Source organism: Eubalaena glacialis, chromosome 2 (assembly GCF_028564815.1).
Source record: "Eubalaena glacialis isolate mEubGla1 chromosome 2, mEubGla1.1.hap2.+ XY, whole genome shotgun sequence".
Classification (NCBI taxonomy): Eukaryota; Metazoa; Chordata; class Mammalia; order Artiodactyla; family Balaenidae; genus Eubalaena; species Eubalaena glacialis.
The window spans coordinates 45,953,227-45,978,587 of record NC_083717.1 but is presented as its reverse complement, the minus strand read 5'-3'; the positions used below and the strand labels follow the sequence as shown (position 1 = coordinate 45,978,587).

Sequence of the window (25,361 nt, the reverse complement as noted above, 5' to 3'; positions counted from 1 at the left end):
GGATTTCAGGACAAACTTAATGGATTCTAGTTCCCAGTTAACTAATGAGTGAATTCAATCAAATACTTACTTTTACTTTCTTAGTGACTTGAAAGAGCAAATTAAATTGATACATAGGCATCAGGTCAATCAAAATTAAACCTTGATCGTTCTGCACATAGATTATGACCCAGTTTCTTAGGGTCCCTGCCCCATCATATGAATTAATTGATTCTTAAAACACTGATGTCTTTAGTCTTATGAATTAATGTAAAGCTACCTTCTCCCTAGTGTTAACTACCCGCTCTAAGGATGACTTTCTATAAACTTTCTAGAACTGAACTGCTCTATCCACCTGGCTTCCCCATTCATTTTCACATTCTGGAAGAAAGAAGGAAAGACGGGAGTAAGAAGAAATGAATCTCATATAAAACCCTTTCCTCCAGGCCTCCCATTTTTCTCTGTTTCAACCTCAGTCCCCATGGCTTCAGCTCATCCTCACATCTGAAGGAGAACCAGAATGTTCGGGAGGTTAGCCAGAGGCTGAAGAAATATTTACATTAACCCCAAGCTAGGAACTAGCTTGTATGATCAGCAAAAGCAGTAGAAGAAAGAAAAAAAAAAATGTAAGGATTTTTCTTCCAGAATTTCAGAATACTTCTACCACAAGACTCATTGAATCTTCTAAAGAAAGGTTAAGTATCATGTGAACTAAATGGCTTTCTTTAGGCTCAAGTAAAGATAAATACTCTAAAATCTTTACGATATAATCATTCTGAAATATATTCATCAAAGACATGTTTAATATAAAAAATCTTGAAAGGAGACTCTGGGCTCCTTCCTTAATTTTCTATAGGGTACCAGATTCTACGCTGAGAAAGTACTAAATAATTTGGTCAGTCTCTTCATTCTTTCTCGTTGCTACTGAAGCACTACAGAATCTGCTGTTCTTTCCCAAGGCTTTCTGTTAACTGTTTAGTTACCAGTTCCGGGAAAAGTGCAGGGTTGGCCCCTAAGAATGCCTAGGAGAAGCGATCCAGCCCAGCTTCCTGGGCAAATCAAAACCCTCCTCCTCCTCCCTTCCTTCTCATTCTTATAAACAATACTCGCTCACTCATTGATTCCAGAATTTTACAGGTGTTGTTATATATTCTCTTTCTCTTCCATTTTGTATCCCCTAAGTTTCTTCCCAAACTCTACCCAAATGGCAACCTTGTATGAGCACTGATGAAAACTGAGCTTACTACTATGGATGCAAATTTTCTTTGAAAAATAAACTCAGTTTTCAGATATGTGGTTTAAAAGGCTCTCATAATGAGTGTTCCAATTATCATTAAAAACCACACCAACATTAACAAGTGATAGGCACTAAGACCATTTTTTCTGTGAAGGGCAAGACAGTAAATATATTTTTAGTTTGTTGGCCACCTGGTCTCTGTTGCAACTACTCAACTCTCTTCTTGTAGCATGAAAGCAGTAATAGACAATGTATACAAATGAACAAGGCTGTTTTCCAATAAAACTTTATTCAAAAACAAGCCACCATTTGCATTTGGCCCATGGGCCCTAGTTTGCTGACCCCTAACCTAGAGAAATGCCAATCATTCAGCTGTGGTGTATTATAGCGATGGAAGTATTTAAAAATTTTTTCCCAGGTTGGTAGCTGACGGTACAAACACATTGATAAAGGTTATCAAGAGATACTGACCTAAGAACAATTTAAAAGAAAAAATAACTTTTAACTCACCATAGCCCACGAGACTCTGGCCAACATATCTAAAGACATGTTTGTTAACAAAAACCAATAAAGCAATAAAACTTATAAAACTGTTCTTCTATCTGAGGAAACAATGTGGAAAACACGTGCTCAGGGCATCCATGTAAAACACATGAGTGATAAGCACTAGCAAATTAGGTCTATTCCCGTGGCATCATGCGTGACCCCACAGGCAAGGGGAGTGACCGCGTTTGGGCCATCATCCAGCAGGTGCTACACGCTGGCCCTTAGGTGACCAGGAAATCCTCATTCCAAAGTCAGAACTTAGACCATTCAGTCCGAAAGAGCTCCACTACGATAACAAGCTTTGCATTAGGAACATAAAGTAGCAGAGCACTAATGCATCTGTGTCTAGCCAGGAGCCACTGTTGTTCATCTGCAGGTCATGGAATCCAATGGTTTTGTGACCTCACTCCTGCCTTCCTCTCTAGTTTGATCACATGACATCACCCACCCTTCTCATTCCTTTCAAGTTTCTCAGAATGTGTTCTCCCTCCTCCCCAAGCCTTTGTCCGTGTGGTCCCATCTTCCTGGAAAGTTCTTCCTCCTTGTCAGGCTAACCACCACTCATGTTACAGGTCTCAGCTTAGAATCTATTCTTCCAGGAAGCTGCCCTTCCACCCCCAAGACGCTGCCCACAACCTAGTGCCTGAGGACAGAATCCACCTCCGAACCCCCAGCACTTGGCAGGATGTCTGATACACAACGTGCTCTACATTTGTTGAATAAAATGAACGAACAAACAAATGCATCCCAGTGGCAAAATAAAATTCCAAGTCAAAAACTCCAAATTATAAAGTCAGTGTTTTTTTGGTTAACCAACTAAATATTCTGTAGTGTCTATTTCCTCCCCTACCTAAAGAAAGGGAAATAAATATATGTACTAGGTGCCTCCCAGATTGAAAAGCCTGTGGTTCTATTCACCTGGAGGAAACAAGGACTAAATTACTTTTTTTCTTTTTTTTCCTCTGCAAGCTTTTTTTTTTCTCTGCATATATTAAAGCCAGCCCCTCTGGCCCACAGGCAGTTAATGTGCTGATTTAGCGTTGTTTCTGACCTCCTGTTCCTGTCTTTCTCCATTAATCCCACCGCATTTTAATGTTTTAATTCAACACATAATTTTACCATATCAGTCAGCCAAACCTGCTTAAGTTCCACTGGCCATGATAGCTTTTAACCTCTTATTCATTACCATAATTCTATGCTTTATATTATAGACTGGTCAGCTTTTCACTTAAATGCAAGGGGAAGAAAAGGGTGCTAGAGTTTTAAAAGCTGTACATCTCAGAGGCTAAGGAAGGGGGTGAACAGGAAGAAAATGGTGGCTGCGTCATGCCTGGCTGTAAGGGCAGATCAGCGACATGGGGTGCAGACTGTCCAGAGAAATCCTCTAGCCCTGATTCTCCTCTGCACCAGAGTCACCAGTAAACTGGTAGCACGTCAGAGCCACTTTCTGAGGTACCGCGTGGGGCTGAGGATTGGCTCTGAGGCAGCCCAGTTAAAATGAGCTTGTGCATTCTCATTCTTAAGTTTCCAAACTAAATTAAGTCTAGAATATTCTGTGACAAATTAATCTCTGGAATCACAGGGAAATGTAAAATATACTTTAAGAAAATGATACGATCATGTTGAAATGGCACAGGTTGACAAGGGGGTTAATCTGTATTTCTACTCTTGCCATTTTGTTAAAAAGTTGGGGCAGGTTATATTTAGCTTTATTTCTTACTCCTCCCTAAAAATTCTCTGTCTCTAGACCACTGATGGTCTCAAAAGACTGGCTTTTTTTGGTCCATGAACAAACAGCTGAGTTAGTAGGCACCCTGGTCTGGGAGGGGTGTTGGATTTGCCCAAGCACCTTCATCTTACCAGCCCTGACTTCCTCAGGAGTTACCTGTGGCTCAGTGGAAGCCCACAGGTGCACCATGACACAAGGGATTTCAGAAAGTTCCCCGTGACTCAGGAGAGCCTGGGGGAGGCTGCCTACCAGGCGGGGGTGGGCCATGCCTGAACCATCACCAAGCTAGCAACCCACCAATGCCAATGTGATTTCTCGTCACATGACTGACCACTACTCCAGCTTTCTGTCCACAGCTACAAAACTCAGTATTGTTCAGGCTAATCGACACTGCTCAGATCTCCAGTCAACGAATGTCCTTCCCACCATGTCCTGGAAGACAGTCACTGCTCACTTCTACCAAAAAATATAAAAAATGTCTCTCCTGTTTTGAAGAAACAAAAATATGCTGAATTTTAACTAGTGTTTCAGTTACTTAAATGACAGAATTTTAGTTGCAAATGTTGTGGGGATCTATAGTTACCATCCAGGAAAAAAATCTCAAAATTAATAGGAATAATAATAGCTACCAACAAGAGACATTGTTGCCAATTGCCATGATGACCTGCAAATTGGTGGAAAACCCCATTACACAAATAGAAAACCACAAGGAAAGTCACTGCCCAAGGTCACGCAGCTAGCAAACGCTGTGGTTACAAGCCAGCCCAGGAAGTACAACTCAAAGGCTGGTGTTCCTTCCCTCACATCAAACTGCCTGGCAGAGGACTTTCTTAGGCCGTGCAGAACTTTAAATTACTAGCATCAAGGTGTTATCCAAACACAAAATATGAGACAGGTCTGAGGACAGTTATGACTCATTCAACATTGTCAAAGACCCTTCTCATGCAAAAAGGTATTTCCCAACAGTTGGGAGATAAAATAACTGAGCCTTAGAATTACAACAAAGAACAGGAAAACAATAAGTGAACATTTTTAAATAAGAAGGAACAGTAAGTAACAGGTCTGTGATACGCATATGCCAGCACAATCTCTCTTTTAACTCTGACAAGAAGTACGTATTTTAGGGTAAGTCTCACCCCACCTGGAAGTTCACTCAGGGTAATGCTGTGTAGCCAACTCCCAAGAGATACTTTTGTTATCTTTTGTACCTTAGGAGAGGAAAAAGGAAAAGGATACCAAAAAAAAAAAAAAAAAATCCTTTAAAATCCATGAAAAGGAAGGACAGAATGACCACTGGGGCAGGTATACGTCTAAGTTACAAACAGGAAATACCTCAAATAATAAATGAAGACCCAAATGACAAAACATGGCATAAGAGGGACATCTCCAATTATTCTTTGTGTCTGTAAAGAAACTTAACACTCATTTGGAAAAGCGTTTCCTATTATGTGAAGGAAACATAACAGCACAATGACATGCAGAATGAAAGGCCATTATTTTCTGCACCTACTAAAATAACACGCTGGCCATCCATCACTGGGGGCCCAAATTCCCACCATTCAGATAACGCTTTGGGACACAGAGTTCTCGGTATCTGTGCATTTACGTGACTTATTCCTGCTCTGCTGGCTAGCACAAAGTTTCTGATCCTCCTACCACGGGTGTTGGCAGGGCACTGGGGTGTCACAGTGGTGGCCAGGGTGGGAGACACTGGGAAGACTCTGAGGTGTGTCAGTTACCCCATGGTGTGGGGGGGGTGGTGGTTGGGGGGAGACTAGTAAGGCATCTGACAGGCAAAATCTGTGAAATGATTGACCACAGGAAGGCCTCTCTCCTGGGCTGGAGAGTGTGACATGACCTAGTTTGGTACCCAAAAACACAAACCTGGCCCTGGAGATCTCCAAGGAAGCACGGCTACTACCTGCTAGAGCAGCACAGAGCTGGGGACGAGAGGGCTGTGCAAAGCAATGTAACCAGGGCCACGACACGTGGAGTGAAAAGCACCCATGTCTCAGTCGGTGGCAGTGCTGCTCTCCTAGCAGGTGTTTGGACATGTGTGCATGAGCTGTCAGTGTGTGTGTGTGTGTGTGTGTGTGTGTCTTCCTCAGGATCATTGGGGAATGTTGCTGGCATCAGGTGGGTGAGAGCCAGGTTTATTAGGCACCTGGAACATGCCCGGCCGTCCCATGAGACAAGGTGCCTCTGCTGAGAAGCTTGGGCCTCCGAACTCCCACCTGTCTATCTCAGGAGGAGCCACTGAGGTGGGACAGGGTAACAGCAGCAAAAAGAGCTGATGTTCCGTGCACCAGGCTCCGCTAAGTGTTTTACACAGAAAAAGCACTGCATCAGGTATCGGGTTAGCTGGGGCTCATCCCATTTCTGCCCCTAAATTCCTTGCTGATGGAAAAACATGACTTCTCTGGGCCTCTGGACTTCCTCATCTATAAAATGAAGGCGTTCTACTGGATGAGTGTTTTCAATCTTTCATTTTCAGCAGTAAACTCTTCCCTCGAATGGAGCTCTACCAATGTAGAGCACAGGTAAAAGTGGAGATGCTCTGGTTTCAGGAGACCCCCGTTCTCCAAGGTGACCTCAAGGCATCTCCCTGAACCCAGGTTTCCAGAGAACTTGGTTTGAAAAAGACCACAAACAGCTGTTGAGAGCCCTTTAAATGCTTCTACTTAGGATTGGTGGACAAATTGTATGTATATGGGCTGAACAAAAGGCAGTGGTTTGGTGGGAAAAACTTGGTCTTTGAAAACACAGAATCCTGACTCTCACACTCGCTGCTCTGAAGTCTACAGCAAAGATGTCTGCAAACCTCTTGCACTCCATTTCCTCATCTATAAAACAAAAATAATACCGCGAACTTGCAGGGCTATCAGAAAGATCAGAGATGAATGCTTCCACCAGCATCTCCATCATGCTTCAACTGGAGCAGCCACAGTGCAGGCAAAATTGCATTTAACTATATTCTTACTACAATCCTATAAGGAAGCTATAGTACTTACAGTATTTTTTCGTTATGTACGAGTGAGCCCCTCAATTAAGTTGGGAAGGTCCAAAGTAAAGAAATAAAACAAATCTGGCCTCAATAGATTTCATTATGATTTGCCACAAAGTTCATCAAGGACACTGAAAAGTTTCCATCAATTTGGGACACCTAGCTTCACAGTGTTACTAAATTATATGGTATTTCACTAAGTAGCAAAACCCAAATCATAGGGTGCATTGGACATTTATACCAACATTTCCCAAAGAGTCTGAGATGGTACATTATCTTTCTTTAGAGAATTCCTGGCACATACAATTTTCTTCTGTTGTAATCAATACTAAATTAAAAAAATGAAAAAACTTTCCCCAGGTTAGGGTCCAGCTAACTTATGGCTCCTTGGGGTGGGGATATGAGGTTTTATTCTAAGCTCAAACAGATAAAGATATTTCCTCAGACCAGCCTCATGCAGACACATCTCCCACCGTTTAGAAAGCAGAGCAGACTCACGTGCCCAGACGTTCCTCGTGCTTTTTGCTGTCCTTTCCCCACACTTCAATGTCCAAAATGCCCATCCTGTCAGAGAAGTAGTGAAAGTCAAACTGTTCCTGCCACTGCGGATTTGCACTCTTACACAGTGTCTAGAAAACATGCAGTTATAATATTTATTTTCTTAAAATGGCATTCATTGCTACAGCAACTACACATTCATTTCATTTCTAAACAGCAGGAGATCATAATTATGGTTATGATTGCTCTTATAAAGTTAAACTTTTCTTTTTGGAAACGAAAGGGACTTCAAGGTTTCGGGAATTGGCAAAACATCAGACTCTTTTAGCTGACTCCCCAGATTCACTAATTTATCCACCAAATTTGGAGAAACACTGTTATCCCAAAAGAAACCGTAAATTTTATATATATAAAATACATACTTTTGATGTATATATATTTATTATATAATATTTATTACACACACACAATAATGACTATTGAGATATGCTCTGTATACAATATTATATCTCAGTAGACATTTTACAGTTGTTCTCTCTTACAAAAGATACTACTAATTGGTTAATCAAATGGAAGTAACATTTTTATTGGCACATCCATTCAGCGGTGGCTTAAGAACTATATGAATTAACAGTCTGGGGTCTTAATTAACATCTGTCAGATGCAATACATGAGAAACCCGTAACCTGTAGGCCGCTGCCTATTTTTAAATCCAAGTTTACTGAATCCAGTCACTAGAATGAGAGGAAAACTATGAAATTCCACTGCAGCCAAACCTAAAGATTAACAAGCGTGGTCTGAAAACTCCACAAGTGTTCCTGTGTTCTCCGAGAGTGATTTCAAATTGCTTGTGTGTTTGATTCATGGGCAGGACTTTCATTTTTGTTTCATTTACACAGAGATTCAATTTGTGAATAAAAAGTGAGCAAAAACGCAGGCCACTAAGAATCAGGACCTCAGGGCCAACTATTAAATCCTGGGGCCAAGTATCCCCGTGTGAGAAAACAGGGACTGTTCAGACCTCAGCTGCAGCCAACATCACGTAACATCATTTACGCTGTTTTTCATCATCATTGGGCTTAAATATAGCAGATCACAGCATTTTGAAACCATGAAGAAAAAAAAAAACCTATTAGACCACAAATTAAGTGCAATATTCCCCAAGGGGGAACGTAGCAGATACTGGACTAATTCTACACTTCACCTTAGTCTAAAAGGGTACGTGTGCTTAGTGATGAATAATTTTTCTATAAATCCTTACCCTGACCCTGGATCGTTAAAGGAATCTTAGTGGAGAGCTTTGGTCATCCTGGATATACTCACTGTGAAGTACAGCCTAAAACTGCCTGGTTAAAATAATTATCTGTATATTTCTGCTGTAACTTGTCTTCAATTTTTTGCATTTCTTATAATAAACGATTCTTCAATATGAGCTTCAATCCTCTACTCCTTGTGCTGGAGTAAATGACATTTCATATTTGATTTTGCACCGAAAATTGTGCAGCAGAGAAAACCTCTTGCCCCCCTAAATCATTTTCTAACTAGTCTGCTTCAGTTAAGTCCTCTACACTAGAAAGCCCAAACTGCAAATATCCTCAGGCCTATTTTCAAAATCTTCCACTGATGTTTTTCTTCCTATGTGGCTTTTGGCAAATGACTTAACTTTCAAGTACCCTAGGTCCCTCAATCCATAAAACATAGGAAATATTTCTGTCTGACAGTTATGTAAAACTAATTAATTACCATGGTTTGGAGACTAGTGTTTTTGAAATAAAAACCACACCAAATTACTGAGATTAAAAATTAAATGGAAGTTGGATCAGTAGAATAAGATGATTGATTTTTAAAGACGGCTAAAAAAAGCCATTACCTTTGGTCAAAACAAATCACTTTTAATACTTTTTAGATAGTTTAAAAAAATCACAGCAAAAAAAACCCCAGCAGTACTAGATGTCTATTTTTAGTGTTCATACCAACAAGTTAGAGAAAGCCCGGAGTACATAATTTTGAAAACATGTTTAGTTAACTCAAATATTTTAATCCAACTATAACATATTATACCATTTTATTTTTATACGATTTTGAAAGCATTTAGTAATCCTTTTCCCTCATTCTCTGAAACATAGTTTGCTTATTTTCAAAACAAAAATAAGCCATGCATTCAAATCTACTATTTAATAAGCTTTCTCTAGCTCCAGTTTAGTATATTAAAATAGATTATACTAAGCAATGAAATACCCGTATTAATAGACTGCACCTATACAATTATTTTGTTTTCTGGGATGTTCCTAATACAGTTAGGAGGGTTAAAAATAAATTCTGTTCTTGCGAAGTTTAGAGTGGGAAAACATTTTTTTTTCCATTGTTTTAATCTTAAAGATATTGTTCTACTTAAGGAACTGACAGAACTTACCTTACTTTTATACCTCTGATCTCCCAGTTTTAACTGGACAAACATCTCTGTCATGCTTCCTCCTGAGACATTCTTTCCTTCCAACAAAGTTATACTTATAATCCCGTTCCAGAGTTGGTTCTTTTTCAAGGACTCTGAGAGCCGGAGGTTGCGTATCAAAGAGGGCTAAAGCAAAAAATAAAGATAACATATAAACTTGCTGATAATTCTTGAGTGTGACTTTGGTGATCAGAGGAATTCCAGCTTTCAATATTTGATTAGAAATAGCACTCCCTGCCTGGTAAAAGTGTTAATATTCTTCACTGGCTTTGCAAACCTGCAATCACAGTTATGTGACTTCCTTCTCAAGCATTGGACTTGAGACATATAGCAAAGCATGAATTCGAACAACACTTGCATTTGGCACTGGCCTGTACTCCCACCTAGATGTGCTCTTTGGTAGGAATCCTTCAGCTGGGCCTTTGGCTATTTTAATAGTAGGAAGGGAAGAAAGGCATTCTGGGAAACAGAGATATAAGAACCAGGCATTGCTTTTCAGGGAAACAGAATACCTCTGGGCATTTAGAAATTACGGTTTTGAATTTATCCTTCACACTTGAATCTGTCCCCACTTCCCTTTATTCCTTGGGCTACGACTAAAAAGCCTAACACCACTGTGAGATTCACAACTCCAGATATAGCCTGTAATCAGCTAGCCAGCCAAATAAGCTTTGCAGAGGGAAGGCTGCATAAAGAACACAGCCCCATGGCTGGGACCCAGTAGGGGTTCAGTAACTTGTTACCTTATTTGTTTTTCCTTTTCTACATTGTATTAATCACACACACCTTAAACAGAATATAGAAAAAGGCAAATATCCCCTATTATTAAATTATAAAGAGGCCAAGCACACTTTATTTTTAATTTCCATTATGTAAATTTTCGAACACACACAAAGATAGAACAACAAACCTCCATGTGCTTATTCATCAGATTCGACATTTTGTCAACCTTATTTCACCTATCCCTTCACTATTTTTTTTTTCTGCCTGAAATATTTGAAAGCAAAATCCTTGTTTGTTTTTACATAAGCACCATGCCATGATCACACTCAACACAAGTAACCATGATTCCTTTAATACTGTTAAATGCCCTGAAGGTCTCAACAGTGTCTTTTTATGGATAGTTTGTTTGAGTGAGGATCCCCGACACGATCTGCAGGCTGCATTCAGTTGGCGGAGTTCATTCACGTTCTCCGTTCAATAAGTGAAATGGCACGAGTGTGGACGGCTTGATTTGAGGGAGAAATAAATGGGCTGAAGAAGGTAGATGGTGTCGAGTATCATAGTAAAGCAATGAATTTCTAACACTATATATTCATTCCTGTCATCTGCTCACTCTATCTTCGAGATCATTTAGGCATCAATTTGCTCGGTTTGATGACCAGTTAGTCACAATTTATCACAACAAACGGTATGTCAGTGCCATGTTAATTACACGCCAGCTTACCTCATCCAACACACGTCACTCCACCACCCTTAATAAATGATGCAATAATGCCAAGTGTTTGGATCATTTTATGATTTCCTTAAACAAAATACTTTTAAGGAAATCTGTACTCCCAACTTCATATCTGTGTTGCTTTTCTCTTGAAATTGGAATTCACACACACACACACACACACACACACACAAATGCACACACACACACACACACACACAGGGGTTTGGAGGTGCTGAAACAGAGCAGGAAAGGGAGATGGGAAAATAAGTAATTTTTTAAAAAAAGAAAAAACCCTCTCCTTTGGAAAACATGAACAATTCTTTCTCTAACTTCTATTTGCAGTTGGGTTGTGGACAGAATATATTCAATAATGAAGGTTTATGAAATAAAGTTAAGTAATTTTATATTTGCTAAAAACAATGCACACCATCACAATATATAGACAAATACATATATAAATATGTATATAATCTATATGTGTGCATACAGATGTAGATACACTTAATACATTCTCTAGCTTAGTAAGCACATGGGCTGAAAATTTCTATCTTTAAAAAGAAAATGAGATTTTGATTAATATATCCTGCTGCACTTTCCTTTTTTATGTTTTTTTCTTCTTAAAGTTCGACTTGCCAACCAACAAGCTGAAGCATGACCTGTCCCATGGCTATGCTTCAAAGTTCCGACAGATATATTCCTCCCTAAACACTGCAACTATTTCAAAATCCTTTTTATAAAGAAGGGAGTAATGTCCACAAGGGATCAAAGGGCATCCTACAGTCTGGCAATTGCCTAAGAAAAATGGCAGTGCTTCCATGAAATATGCCCTAAAATAATTTTGCGGCTTGGTATGTCCTAATTTCAAATTGGATGTTTATCTTGGAAAGGCTTCTAACTTGTCCATAAAACAGCCCCACTTAGCTCTATGAGCTCTGTGAAAATGGAATCCAAAGCTGGTTATTAAGGGGGCCCAGAGATAGGTTCCATATGGCGGAACAGCATGGGAGGGCAAGGCAAAAGGCCTACATCAGGCCCGGCTTGGCTGGAGCTCCTGATCTATCCACGGACACTCGTTGCATTACACTCTAACATCTGGATTATTGCTTGCAATGTCCCTGGGAAATATCCACTTTCCATCAAAGCCTTTATCTATCTCAGTCGGACTTTGAACATTTTAGTATTTAACACAGTCATGTTTGATGTGATGGACTTGCTCTTTGCTGTCCAAGATTTTTTTTTTTTTTTTCCTTACTAAAAGTGGGGTAGGAAAAGAGAGGTATTTATTGCACAGTTCACAGATAGAAAAGGACACAGGAGCATTATTCTACTTATTTCACCCTAAGTATTTCTGCAAAGCCCACTATAAGGTTATGTCCAAAAAAAGTTTCATTTGCAAGCGATGCAGTCTAGGATATGAGTATGAGCTTTAAAGACATTTCTTAACTACTTTCGCATTTCTCTTCCACCCTTGAGACTTGCGATGAGGCTTAAGAGCAGGGTCTGTGGTGGTGGGCGGCATCCGGGCCATCCCATGTGTGCTCTGATGCAGATCTGGGCTATCCAAATCTTTTGTGCTCCTCAAACGCTCCTTTTCTCCCCACCATAAATCGACTCCTCTGCACTCACTCTGTTAGCTCAATAGCTCAGGTTTTCATGACTGTGCCCGAGCCCTATATGTGAAATTTGTCATCTTAATGCAGCTTGGAATGTGAAAGGAGAGAAGGAAATGACCCATCAAAAGGAGAAACCCACCCCACCTGAGCTGAAACAAACACCAGGAGATAGAGCAAAGCTTCTGGGTCCCGACCCTAATTTCTCAGCAGACATAATGGATAAAATATAGTACATCAGGGTTTTGTTATTTTTCTCCTTCCTCCCAGAGGGTCAGAACCTTTTACTATTTCTATGTGGATTCATTCATAGGCTCTCTTCCTTGGCCCTCACCCCACCAAATCCACACCCAGGAAAAGTGACTTTCTTTTGAAACATGCAACTTACTTATGACTAGTGAAAACAAGGTATGATATTTAACTTAGAAACATATTAGCTTTTGTAAAAATGAAACAGATTCCAAAACATTAATATACTTCCAGGTCACGAAAATTTCACAGGAAGGAAGGGAAGAAAGGGAGAAAGACTGAAAGTATAGGCTGTGGAGCGTCTGCTCACTTCCAACAGGTGCAGAATTCTCAGGAGTTTTTGATCTAGGAATAGACTCTCAAAACAGTGAATAGATTTTCCTTCCTGGAACATAAAAAACAGATTGCAGCTTGGCGACATGCATTATTTGAGGATTTTGGCCAAGCAGCATGCTGTGAAGACAGCAATGTGGACTCCAGTACCCCGATTCCTGGCGTGGCTACAAAGGAAACCCTGGGATAGTGGACATGTCAGCTCGATGCCTCCTGTCCGTCCCAAGCCAGGAAGAATAGCACAGAGGTCAGGAGTAAAGAAGGATCCTGATAGGACGGCACACAGTCCAGGAGCTGGGGCCATAGCCTGCAGTTATCAAAAGCAAAGCCATGTTATATTCAGTGATGCCACAGTCCATAACTAACTATGCTGACCAATACCATGGGGTAACAATTCAAAGCACTCCCTTGGGTGACAAAAAACACCAAAACATTAAAAAAATTAAAATTAAAAATAGGGGCGGGACTTCCCTGGTGGTCCAGTGGTTGAGGCTCCGTGCTCCCAATGCAGGGGCCCCGGGTTTGATCCCTGGGCAGGGAACTAGATCCCACATGCATGCCACAACTGAGAGTCTGCATGCTGCAACTAAGACCTGGTGCAGCAAAATAAATTAATAAATAAATATAAAAAAAAAAAATAGGGGCATTGAGAAAATGTTTTTACAAGATTTTTGTACTAGGCCTACCTTACTGGTGCCTATTACTGTATGGGTACATTTTAGATCATCTCAGTGATGGAGATTTAAAAGTATGTGTTCCGATGTTGCCAGTCCATCTTATTTTGACTCTCATTAATTATTTTTCCTGAGTCATTGTGAGAAAGGAGGGAGTCAAGGAGACAAATGCATGAAAAAAAAAAAAAAGGAACTAACTTTGTAAGCAAAATGAGGAGTAAAGCAAGATTCCAACTATGTTGGCAATGCTTAGAAAAACTAAGGGAGAACATTCAGTCTATAAAAGGTTTCCCTGAAATATTCCTTCCAAGCTTTTTCAACATGTAAAACTACTGCTCATTGTCAACAAGCTTTTATAGCATGACATGAGAAGATCCATACATTCATGCAACAGGCTTCCAGAAAGCTGCTACTCGACAGCTCCTTATATCATCTGAAGAGAACCCTGTAGGCATAAATTCTCCTAGAACTACACAAACATTTTTGCATAGGATATAAAGGAAGCCTTTTAAATTTCCCACAGGGGCATGGACATGAAAGATGAGATTTATATTTATAGATGAAAACTATTTCACAGTCCCAAGGATATGAATAATCTGTGTGCACAGACATTAGCTATAAAAGGATTATATTATTTTTTTAATTAAAAGGGAATATCCTCACTCAATGTTTGAACTTAAAAATAAAAATTAGACTAAGAGAAGATTTTTAAAAATTGATAAAGTCCATAAATACCCAATGATTCTCAGGGTTCTGGACTGAGGGGGGAAAAAAATGAAGGCCATGTGATTCAACAAGATTTTCCTTTTTGCCCTGACCTCTAGGAAGCTCAATATTAAATGCTGGGCTCATATACGATAATATTCATCAACTAGTATTTCTTGATTCACATGTGTCATCCCGCGGGCCTTCATGTCTGTGTTCCATATTTCTATGTCTCTCCTTCACTTAAAATAGGTCAAGGGCACCCCTATACGAGACTGGGACTAGGGTGAGGCGAGTGAGGCATTCGGGGTGAAACATTTAAGGAGGTGCTCACTCTCAGGCTTCCGCAAGCGCAGGGCTGGCCCCTGAGCCCAAGTGCCTTCTCATGTTTTACACCCCAGGCACCTCACCCGCCTCACCCTAATCCCAGCCAAACCTAAGATTTAGCAGTGCTCCCCACTGCTCTACAAGGCCTGCCCCTCTTACATCCCTGGCTTTGCCTCCTACTTTCCCTAGCATCCCACGCCGTACCCTAGTCCTCACCAGTGGCTCTCAAACATCACTATGCTTCCGGATCACCTGGAAGGCTTGCTAAAAGATGGCTGGGCCCCGTTTCCAGAGTTTCTGATCTGAGAGGCCTGAAATGGAGGCCCAACATCCACATTTCAGAAAATGTCCAGGTGACGCTGATGGTGTTGGCCCAGGGGCTCCCCTTTGGAACCGATAACAAAGAATTCGGAGCACTTGCCATGCACCACATTATTTTATAAATGTCCTGTCTCAGTTCACTTCCTCCTCCTTCTCATCTGGTGAGATTCACTCCAGCTTTCTCGGTCCCCAGCCTTCAATCCACCCCACCCACCTGTAAAGCCAAGATAAGGGCCTAGTCTCTGAATACTCCCACCTCCTTACTCTCATCTCTCCTAATCCCTCATCAGTTATGATGGCCAACTCTTGTCTCCGAATTCTCAGGACAGCGTTCCTGACAATATAGTATGTGCTCAGTGAGAGGCTTTTTTTTTTTTTTTTTTTGGCCCAAACTGAATCTAATGTCACTGAGAGGAGAGATCTGATGCAAAGTTTAGGAAGGAAGTGGCTCTGTTCTTCTGGGCTGGAGACACACAAGGTTTGAGAGTTCTAACGGATCCAAGGTCTTACCTGAGCATGACTGAAGCCCACAGAAATGAGGAAAGCCTCTAGAAACCATTCTGCTCAGGCTAATGTTGACCTAGACTTCATAACAAGGCAGTAGAAGCATCGGGGTTAAGATATTTAGAAGTGTGCCCAAGCAGTGTCACTTCTAGATAGATAGGCAGGCAGGTAGGTAGGTAGGTAGGTAGGTAGGTAGGTAGAAAGAGAGATAGGCATATAGACAGACAGACAAATAAATTAGGTAGATATATAGATGAGCAGATAGAGATAGATAGGTATATGGATGTATATGGCTGTTTGGGGTACACCATTCTCCAATCCTTCAAATTTAATCAAGAAAACAAAAAAGTAAAAGGTATTACTAAGGGTGGGCATTTGAGTTAAGAATGTGTCAAAATGAAAAAGAACCGAACAAACAAAAAGCATTCTACTAATTGGAAAAGTGGTCCAGGCACAATACTCTCACTTTAGTTCTACAAATGGACCACACTTCTTACAAGGGGTTTTGCTTGTGCTACTTCCTGGGCTTATAGCGAAATAAGGGACATGGGTTCACCTAGAGAAAGGTACAGTGACAGAGGGCATTTACCAGTAAGGTGGGAGGAGTGGCATCTCTTCCAGTTTGAGCAGCTTCTTCTCAACCCAAAACTTTATGACAGACAAAACAATCATCCAAACTTCCTCCTGGTTCTTACCTGGGCTCTGGTCACACAGCACGTCATGATATGTAGCTGGATAGATAGGTAGATGATAGATAGATAGATAGATAGATAGATAGACAGACAGATAGATAGATAGATAGATAGATAGATAGATAGATAGATAGACAGACAGATAGATAGGCAGACAGACAGACAGATAGATAGGCAGACAGACAGACAGAAAGAGCTTCCCTCCAAATTCTCTGACTGTCCTCTTTCAATTTAAGTTCCTCCACATTAAACTAGCCTTGTGACAAGATACCTTTCAGGAGCTAAATATGTTAAAACCACACTTTTAAAGCCACCGGAGTCCCAGCCCTGCAAAGTGCTTCAACCTGCAATGAGGTCTTCAGTGAACCCATCTTGGCCCACGTGTTAGAAGCAAAATTGACAAGGTCAACCTGTATAACTGAATCAAAGGCAAAAGCACAACCACAATAATTTGCTGAGACTTCCCAGACTTCACTCATTTGGCCAGACAGCTAACCCACAGACGCAGCCACCCCCGGGGCAGCAGCCTATGCGAGGGGTCACAACTGACAAGGATGCCACGTCACCCCCTGGCAAGAGAGCGTATAGTCACAAGACCCAACCAGCATCCCATCACAGAGGGCTGCTGGGCGATGAGTCTGAGGATGGCACACTTCAAAAAGCCCAAGTGGACAAACCAGTAGAGAAAGGAGGCGCTGGCCCATGCAACAGGCAGCTCTCCGGGTTCAAGACCAACCTCAGCAAAACACTGCTACTACTAACTCCACCTTTCTGAGACTGCCTACCTGCTCTGAGTCCTAGATGTCAGAGAGCTAGAAACAGAGGGGCAGACAGAGCCCAAGAGAAAAAGAGAAAGTAGAAAAGGGGAAAGAAGACAAGGAGGACATAACCTAAATTCAGGCAGAACCCTCACCATGTAATTCATGACTCTTACCAAGTCATGACACTGAAATAAAGCATCCAAAAAAGCCGAAAGCAAGAGCGTGGCCCCTATATTTTGTCAGGGAATACAATGGGAAAAGAGAACCATTCCAGGTACTACGAACAGAGGGAATATAATGCGGAGAACAGGTGATGGAAAAGCTGAGACGCCAAATAGAGTATATCGAGAAAAGTTAAGGTCAGTGACAGGAGGAAGCTGCCAGCACTCTTAGGCTGGAGTGAGGGCGGGGCGGGCGGACTTTCTGTAAAGTTCCAGGTAGTAAGAATTAGGGTCTGCCCCAAGTACTCAACTCTGCCACGTCAGCCAGAGGCAGTGTATACGCAAATGAGTGCAGCTGCGCTCCGATCAAACTTTATTTGCAGAAGCAGACACAGGGCTGAATTTTGCACTCAGGCTGAAGTTCAATGACCCCTGCGCTACAGAGAGAGAAAGAGTAAATGCTAGGATCAGGGTGCAGAAAAAAAATGTTGCACTAGGTACAGGGATGTCTTTTACCTTAAATGGCTGACACATAATTGCATAAAACCATGGGTCAGAAGAGGGGCCATGTGAGAATAAATACTTATCTCAGTGCAAATTATCTAAAATAAAGAAAATCCATAACTAAAAGGGCACCGTGGTCACTCATAATACAGTCCCAAATGAAAGGGCAAGGGTGTGGTGTGTATATACGCAGATTTTCTGAATACAATCAGTGACCCATCAATTCCATATTTTATCATCGTGTTTTTATCCCATTAGACTATTTGATGTAAGAGAAGTAACTGCTGTTAATTTTCTATCTCTGTAACTGTGATATACATTAGAAAGTGAGAGGTAAGGTTTGGAAACAGATCTATTCACAGAAAAGATTGTGCATAGTAAATATCTAAAAAGAAGTAGTTATCTGATTCAGGTCCTTTTAAATAAGATTTTCAGTTCTCTCTTTAAAAGCCTCATTAGAAGGAAAACAAAGCCTTTTGTATGAAACCTAAAGCTATTTTTTAAAGGCAATCTCTATGTATTTACTGTATTAAAATCAAGGTCAGTATCAAAATCAAGGAAACGGGGAATTCTCTGGCAGTCCAGTGGTTAGGACTCCGTGCTTTCACTGCCGAGGGTGCAGGTTCAATCCCTGGTTGGGGAACTAAGCCCACGAGAGACCAAAAAAAAAAAAAAAAAAAAATTCAGGAAATGCTTTAGAAGACAGTCCACAAAGACTCTGCCATTCTGGGTCCCTCTAGATGATGCAAAATTATAAACTTATGGGTCTAAGAGCAATTATTTAAATAAAGTTAAGTTATTATAAGAATAAGATTGAGGTGAAAGAGTCAATGACACTTTATAGGTAATACATCACTTAGGACTAGTAAAATTTTAGATACTCATAGTAAGTAATCTTCTTTATATTAAACTTCTGTTACCTAAGTTTTAAATATAGTATGGAAATCCTAAAAAAGAAGCTTATAGTTTAAAAATACCAAGATAGGTTGATCAGGGTATTTTAACTACTTACACAGAGGGTTAATCACAGAGTCTATAGATTTTCCACATGACTCATTTTCATAAGCTAAATTAGAAGCTATCTCATGTTTTCCTCCAAAACTGCAAACTCTAAGCAGCAAAATGTCAACCTAACAATTGAAATTCTTCACCAATATATAAATGGCATCTCTCATATAAGATCACGAGTGAGTAGCTTTCAATGACCTATATTCATCTAAGGTTTTATTAAACATTGTATTAGGTTTGGGCATTTAGTCTCTGAGCCCAGTGCACTGAAGTCAAAATTCTAGAAACTACAATGATGATAGGGAAAAAAGAAGATGACAGTTCCAGGATCCTCTGTTCCTTTCATATTTTTGATATCTTTATCCCGGCCGTCAACATTTTTCCTCCCCCTCTTCATTCCTTTGGCTGTTCTTGCTAACCTCTCCTGTCCTCCTCTAGACTCTCATATTCCCCAAGCTCACAATTTTTCTTTCTAGCCTTTATGTTCTTCTGCAAACTGCCAGTGCTCTTCCACAGGCCGGAGCTCCCTAACTAAAGATGGTTATTGATGTACAGTACCAGTGTTTTAGTACAGCAGCAGAATCAATAAATGAGAAAATACTGCTTTGTCAGGTTTCGCCAGAGCATGCTGGGAAACTTTACTGCTCCGAATGGTTACAGCAACTCTTAATACGTGAGAGGGAGAGCCGGGCTCCCTTCTGCGGAGAGAAATGATGTTCTTCTACCCTCTAGTGACTATAAAGGAATAAGACAAAAGTTGGAGGAATTTTTGAGACCACTTCACATGATTATTTATTGTCTCTTAAGTTTATTTCTAAAAAGAACCAGAGTCTTGGAAACCAAGGGAACAGGGAGGATTAAAAAAAAAAGAAAGAAAGAAAACCACCTTAGCCTGGTTATTTTTAAAGTGCTCAAAAATGCAAAGGATATACATTTAGGAAGAGTCAGAACTTTGATTCCTCTGGATTTTAAAAAGCAAGGTTTAGAAAGTTTACCTTCTTTCCTAGGAACTAGTCAGGTTACAAATCTCTCCTTCTCTCTCTTTCACATACACACGCTCTTACAAACACACGAAATCTTTGTTTCAATCTCCTTATTTTATAGAGAAGTAAACAACTGCAGTGTGGTGAGGTTAGAAATGAGAGATGGCATATATCTGTGTACACATGTGTGTGTATAAATAAATGCATATACAGAGACTGCCCACGCACCCTCCCCTCATACACGGACACATCACGGCCACCTCCATCTTGGTTATTCCTCTTTTAAAAGCAGTAGACCTGCTAAAGTAAGTTACACATAATATTTTTGGTTTTGTTTACATTTACATTAATTTTGACATTTAGTCACTTAAGTTACAATGTGTTACCTTAATAACCTGATAATAACACATCCCTACCTTGGTATACCTATACTTTTTATAAATTGCACAGGAGTATATAATTGTTTAAAAAGATACTAACAATGTAAAAAAGTCACGGGTATTTCATGGAGAAATCTTTAAAGAAACGCTCACCAAAAAAAAAAAAAAAGGTAAAATAAAAGTAATATAAAAAAGATTTATAAAATATACCATGTATTCTTCTCAATCTTTTCACTGCCCTTATAACAGTTTCCACCTAATGGTAAATAGCTTTCTAAAGGACTAAATCTAACTGCACTACAACTCCAAATAATTCAAGCTTAATGAAGTGTAACATTCTAACATGACCGGTACATATAAAATGTCAACACTAAAACAAGTGTAAGTTCAAACATCTGGCTATGCCCTTATTAAATGAAAATTTAAAAGGGAGTTTGTTTCCTTTTTATTCCTAACAGCAGTAAGAGGAAAAGAAAGCCTTTCCATGTAAAGGTTGGATAATAATCTTGTCTACATTTGTCTTTGCTACAAAGGTGAACCACATGATGTAAAGGAAAAAAAACAGCTATATTTACCTTGCTGGCACTTAACTGCTTCCAATTTGACCAACGCTAAGGATTATGTCCATTGAATCGTGAAAAATGGCAAAATAAAAGAGAGAAATAGAGCCGTTAACAACATGATGATGTTATCATGCTAGTTAGATGATGCAGACTATATTCAAACAACTGACACCCACATTCTAAGGTTTCAGAGAAAACACATTTGAGCAAGAAAATAGTTAGAAACCTAGAAAAATCACATTTCTGTGGTTGTGTTACATCATTTTCTCACAGTATTCAAAAATGAAAAGACAAGGACACAGAATACTGCTCAGTCCTTACAAGTACGTTTATGTTTTTATTTGCCTGAAAACACTCTACTTTTACCTCGAAAAGCAAAGTGGAAAGGCAGGTTTTTCCTACCTGAAATATTCAGATAGCATTATAAAAATGTTTAAGAAATTCATGGACAAAGTTAGTTCATGTTTAGGTTTCTGTAGTTTTAGATACTAGAAAAAATAATTCCATTGCCCTCTGATGAGAAAATCTCAATATTCGAAATCATAGGAAAAACAATCTGAGTCATTTCTTCACAATGAAGAAAAATAGGCTAATGTACCAGTGAGGGAGGGAAGAAAAAAATGTTCTGAACAGCCAGTAACTTCACCACTGTTCTCTTTTGATCTCTCATCTGTCGAGCTAAGACTGCTGAATTTCGTCTACAATTAAAGTTCTCTCCTAACAAAATCCTCTCATTACTCCTGTCACCATCCAGTACTGCAAAGCTCTACTCTGGCTGGTTAACCAGCTAACTGGATGTTAAAACTTGGAAAAATTTGGCAGATTACAACTCAATTATGAATCTAATTGAGCAGCCCATAGTAACTATTACGAGTAAGGAAACAAAATGCCTTTAGGCAAATGACCTATCCACATTGCCAATAAGTCTCCCCAGTAAATTAGAAACCAGAAAACAAATTGCCTTTGGGGAAAATCCACTTATATTCCAGGGACCAGCAAGTAGAAACGCTGGTACAAAAATGTCTTGAAAATATTCTTCAGGAAAAACACTTTCCCTGGTGAAACTGTTAAGCTCAACCACTCAGCATGTGACCCAGAGTTATAGATACTACAATCTGGGTATTAAAATCAGTTCTTTTTGTATTTTCCCAACAACATATGAACAAATATTTTCAACCAGAACAACCACTAAAATTAATCACCATCTTGTAGGTACACATGGCTATTCTTAAATAGCCTTTTGAAATACAATTCATTTGATTTTTATATCACCAAAGATTAAAAAATAGATAAGGAAATTAATGGAAAATGAGTATTACTGTCTGCTTACTACAATACTAAGAGCTACCATATATCGGGTGTCTACTCCATGCTAAGCACTATATTTGATCATCTTGACCTTTACAAACCTATAAAATAGATAATCTTTCTTTTAAATCCTCATTTCACAAATTGTAGCTGAGAATTAAGTAATTCTGTGAACTTGACCTGATCACTTAACTTCTCAAAACTAAAAATAGTGGAGTCAGGATTCAAACCCAGGCAGTCTGATGACAGAGCTCATAATTATAACTAAAATCTTATTTTTGCTGAGAAAAAAAGACAGAGGGCAGGTTTATCAGCCCTCCACCCAGTGCCTTACCCCTTAACTGCACCATGCCCGTATGCACTTAAATCCCTGGCCCTGAGGGTCAATTCACAGACATTTTGCACATGTTAAGATTTTTACTGGCTTGGCTCTAAAGCAACAAAGACTGCCTCAATGACAACGGGAAGAAATATGGGTACAAAACCGAGAATTCAAACTGAAATCTCTCCATCAGGCTTTAAATTAAAATTGAAATTTATAAACAAATTATTCCCAAATAATCTCAGTCTCCCGTGTTAGTTACCCCATTTAAAACCTCAATATAAGAATATCTTTAAATACTAACTTAAACTCAATGAAAAGATCAACAGTTTTCTGATACCTACTCTATCCAAAGGGCCCCTGATATGCATTGTAAGTTGAATAGCCACACATGGCCAAGGATAAATTATTCCTTGCTCAGGTATACTTTGAACAAGTATATAAACAGAAAAATAACACTACCAATCAGAACAAATAGAACAGGCATTACCATTATTATTATTTCTATAACACCCCATTTTATTTATATATGTACATCTATATACACACACATACATATACATGTATATGTATATATATGTATGTACACTCGTATATACAGTAAATATATTGTACACTAGACCCTGCCAGACAAGCAAAGAACAAAGAAAATGAGAAATCATACCAGCAAGTAGATAATGCGTACCATCTGACAAACTCTCAAAAACGGGGTGGAGGAGTCAAGGAAAGAAGGGCCAAACTAAATAGGATGACAAGTGTGTCTCCTTTTAGGGCTCTGAAAAGATAGGCTTTGAGATGTTTTCCAAAAACAAACTCAAGCTGCATTGAGTATTAATTGCTCTGCAATTTGAAATAAATTTTGACTGAAATGGCTCTACTTAAAAACTCCAAATTTTGGCAATATTTCAACATATTTTAAGTGCCAGAAGTACTGCTAAATACGATCCAATACACTACAGAAAAATCCACTTGTGGAATAAATATACAGCTATTACGCAGCTGAAATATGCAGCTATCTTCATGAGGTCATTATCCAAGTTTACAAACCCCACTTAAATATGTAAGAAATGTTCAGAACATATCAGCTGGCAATTATGCAACCATGTGGCAAATAATATGCTCATTTCCATGGCATGTCATTGTAACCTGGCATCCAGCTCAAGAAACCGGTAACCTACTGGATGCCCTGCCACTGAATCCCATGGCAATGCCATCAAAACTAAGAGAAGTTAAAGGAAATCCCTCCGTCACTATGTTGGGTAGAAAACAAAAATATTTTTGACATCAATTTAAGACATTTTAACATCAAAATATCAATGTTGTTGAGGCCTCAGGTTTTAACAGTGCCACTTCTTAATTAATAAATGGAGATATGCCCCCCAAAGTTATCATCAAGTAAATGCTCATAAGTAAAGAATTCAAATTAAAAATAGCAACTGTTTAGTTGACCCTCTGGCAATTGAAAAATCACTGTGCATTTTTTTTGTTGTTTGTTTTACTCCTTTAAACTATCTTCAGTGAGTTTACTAGTAAATCACTCATGATTTTCATCATGAAAATAAATTACAACTAACAGCAAAGGTAATGTCAAAATGAAGAATATTCTCCACACTGACCTCACTGACTCAATTCAAGAGGTATTACTGGAGGCCTACTTTATAAACGGGCTTCAGATTTTCATACCAGATTCTAAACATGCTGAAATTTTAACACATCTTAGTCCTTTTTCAAGTAGCTGTTTTTAATTGGCTTTTTAAATACCTTTCAAATAAATGACAATCCAAGATGCTTTCATTCTCATTTTCATTCTTGGAATTTTAAGGTGTAATACCAGATATAAAATAAGATTATGGTTTGTATTCACATATTTGCTCCTAAAAACAGAGTCCCCATCATACTCTCACAAAATCCAATGCTTTTTGATGTTACAGACATCTTTAATAGGTAATGCATTAACTAGAAATTTCCATGTAATAGACTAGAGAATGTTAAATGTGTGTCTTCCCAGAAGAACTCTCAATAGAAAATTTGGTAGCTAAAAGAAAAAGGAAGATGAAACGGAAATGCTGCAAATGTATACTTGATCACCTTAGTAATGTACAACACAATGACTAAATCCTGGGAACAGCTTTTCATAACTAAATAATGCCTAAGTCATCTGGTACCTAAGAAAACAGTAAATGGAAACCTTAACATTTAGAAAAAGCATATTTTGTATGATCTGTGACAAGCAAACCATAAGCAGCATTAACATTTAATAACAGCAATAGTATTATTGCTACAATATTAATAATGTTTACATCCCTAGCCAAAATAGAGATCATTCCGTACTGGATTTCTTTCCAGGTTTCCAAAAGAAAGGGTGTACATTATCACAGATAGGTACTTTAAGTCTCTATACAGTTTTCCCCCCGACCCAAATAAATACAAAAATGTCAGTCATCTGGCAACACAATTATCAAAGACAAGTTGCAATGGAGAATTTTAAAAAGAAAAACAGGGTCACACTCACGTGTCTCTTGAAATCACACTGTTTTACTACTAGGTTCAAATTTAATACAATCACTCCCATGTCATCTTCTAAACTGTTTGGATCTTCCAATTTTAAAATATGTTCAGTCGTTCTATAAGCAAAAAGCAACAAATGACGGTAGCACTTATTGGTAGTACTTTATAGCCTTAGAATACATCAGGAGCTTATGATAAAAATCTCCTACCTCTGAACAGGGGTGAGACACAAGTTAAAAAAAAGCACCAGATTCAGTGAAAATAAACCAACCATCTTCAGGGTAGAGAAACTGTTTGGCATTGCCTAATTCAACAGTTGGTCAACTGATTCTTCTCCCCTACTGCCCAAAGAAAATGTAAATACTTGTTTTAATTTTAAGGTAAGTAGGTTAATGAACACGAAAGTACAGAATTCAATACACCTTTTAGGTTACGTTATACAAGATGTAATAGCTGACCAATATATATTTGGGAGCTAAAAAACAAAAATTATAGAAAAACTCACATTTTAAAGCACTCTTTCATTTATTTAGATTTTGTCATTTAATTATCTTGAGTTCCC

At 39.1% G+C, this 25,361-nt stretch overlaps 1 protein-coding gene across 7 annotated transcripts in view; it reads right to left on the bottom strand.

Moving 5' to 3' along the window:
- The window catches only part of MCTP2 (multiple C2 and transmembrane domain containing 2), a 190,183-nt gene that overhangs the window by 121,272 nt on the left and 43,550 nt on the right, over nt 1–25,361 (bottom strand). For 4 of the 7 annotated variants that reach the window (XM_061181797.1, XM_061181798.1, XM_061181800.1 and 1 more), the window contains exons 6-9: nt 24,804–24,915; nt 20,674–20,709; nt 9,407–9,571; nt 6,994–7,124 (exon numbers count right to left, since the gene is read on the bottom strand). In XM_061181797.1, the coding sequence (XP_061037780.1) occupies nt 6,994–7,124; nt 9,407–9,571; nt 20,674–20,709; nt 24,804–24,915 (444 nt within the window). Of the gene's footprint in view, nt 1–6,993; nt 7,125–9,406; nt 9,572–20,673; nt 20,710–22,955; nt 22,994–24,803; nt 24,916–25,008; nt 25,068–25,361 lie in introns of those variants that run through there. The other 3 variants (XM_061181802.1, XM_061181803.1, XM_061181804.1) reach the window with 3 other exon arrangements.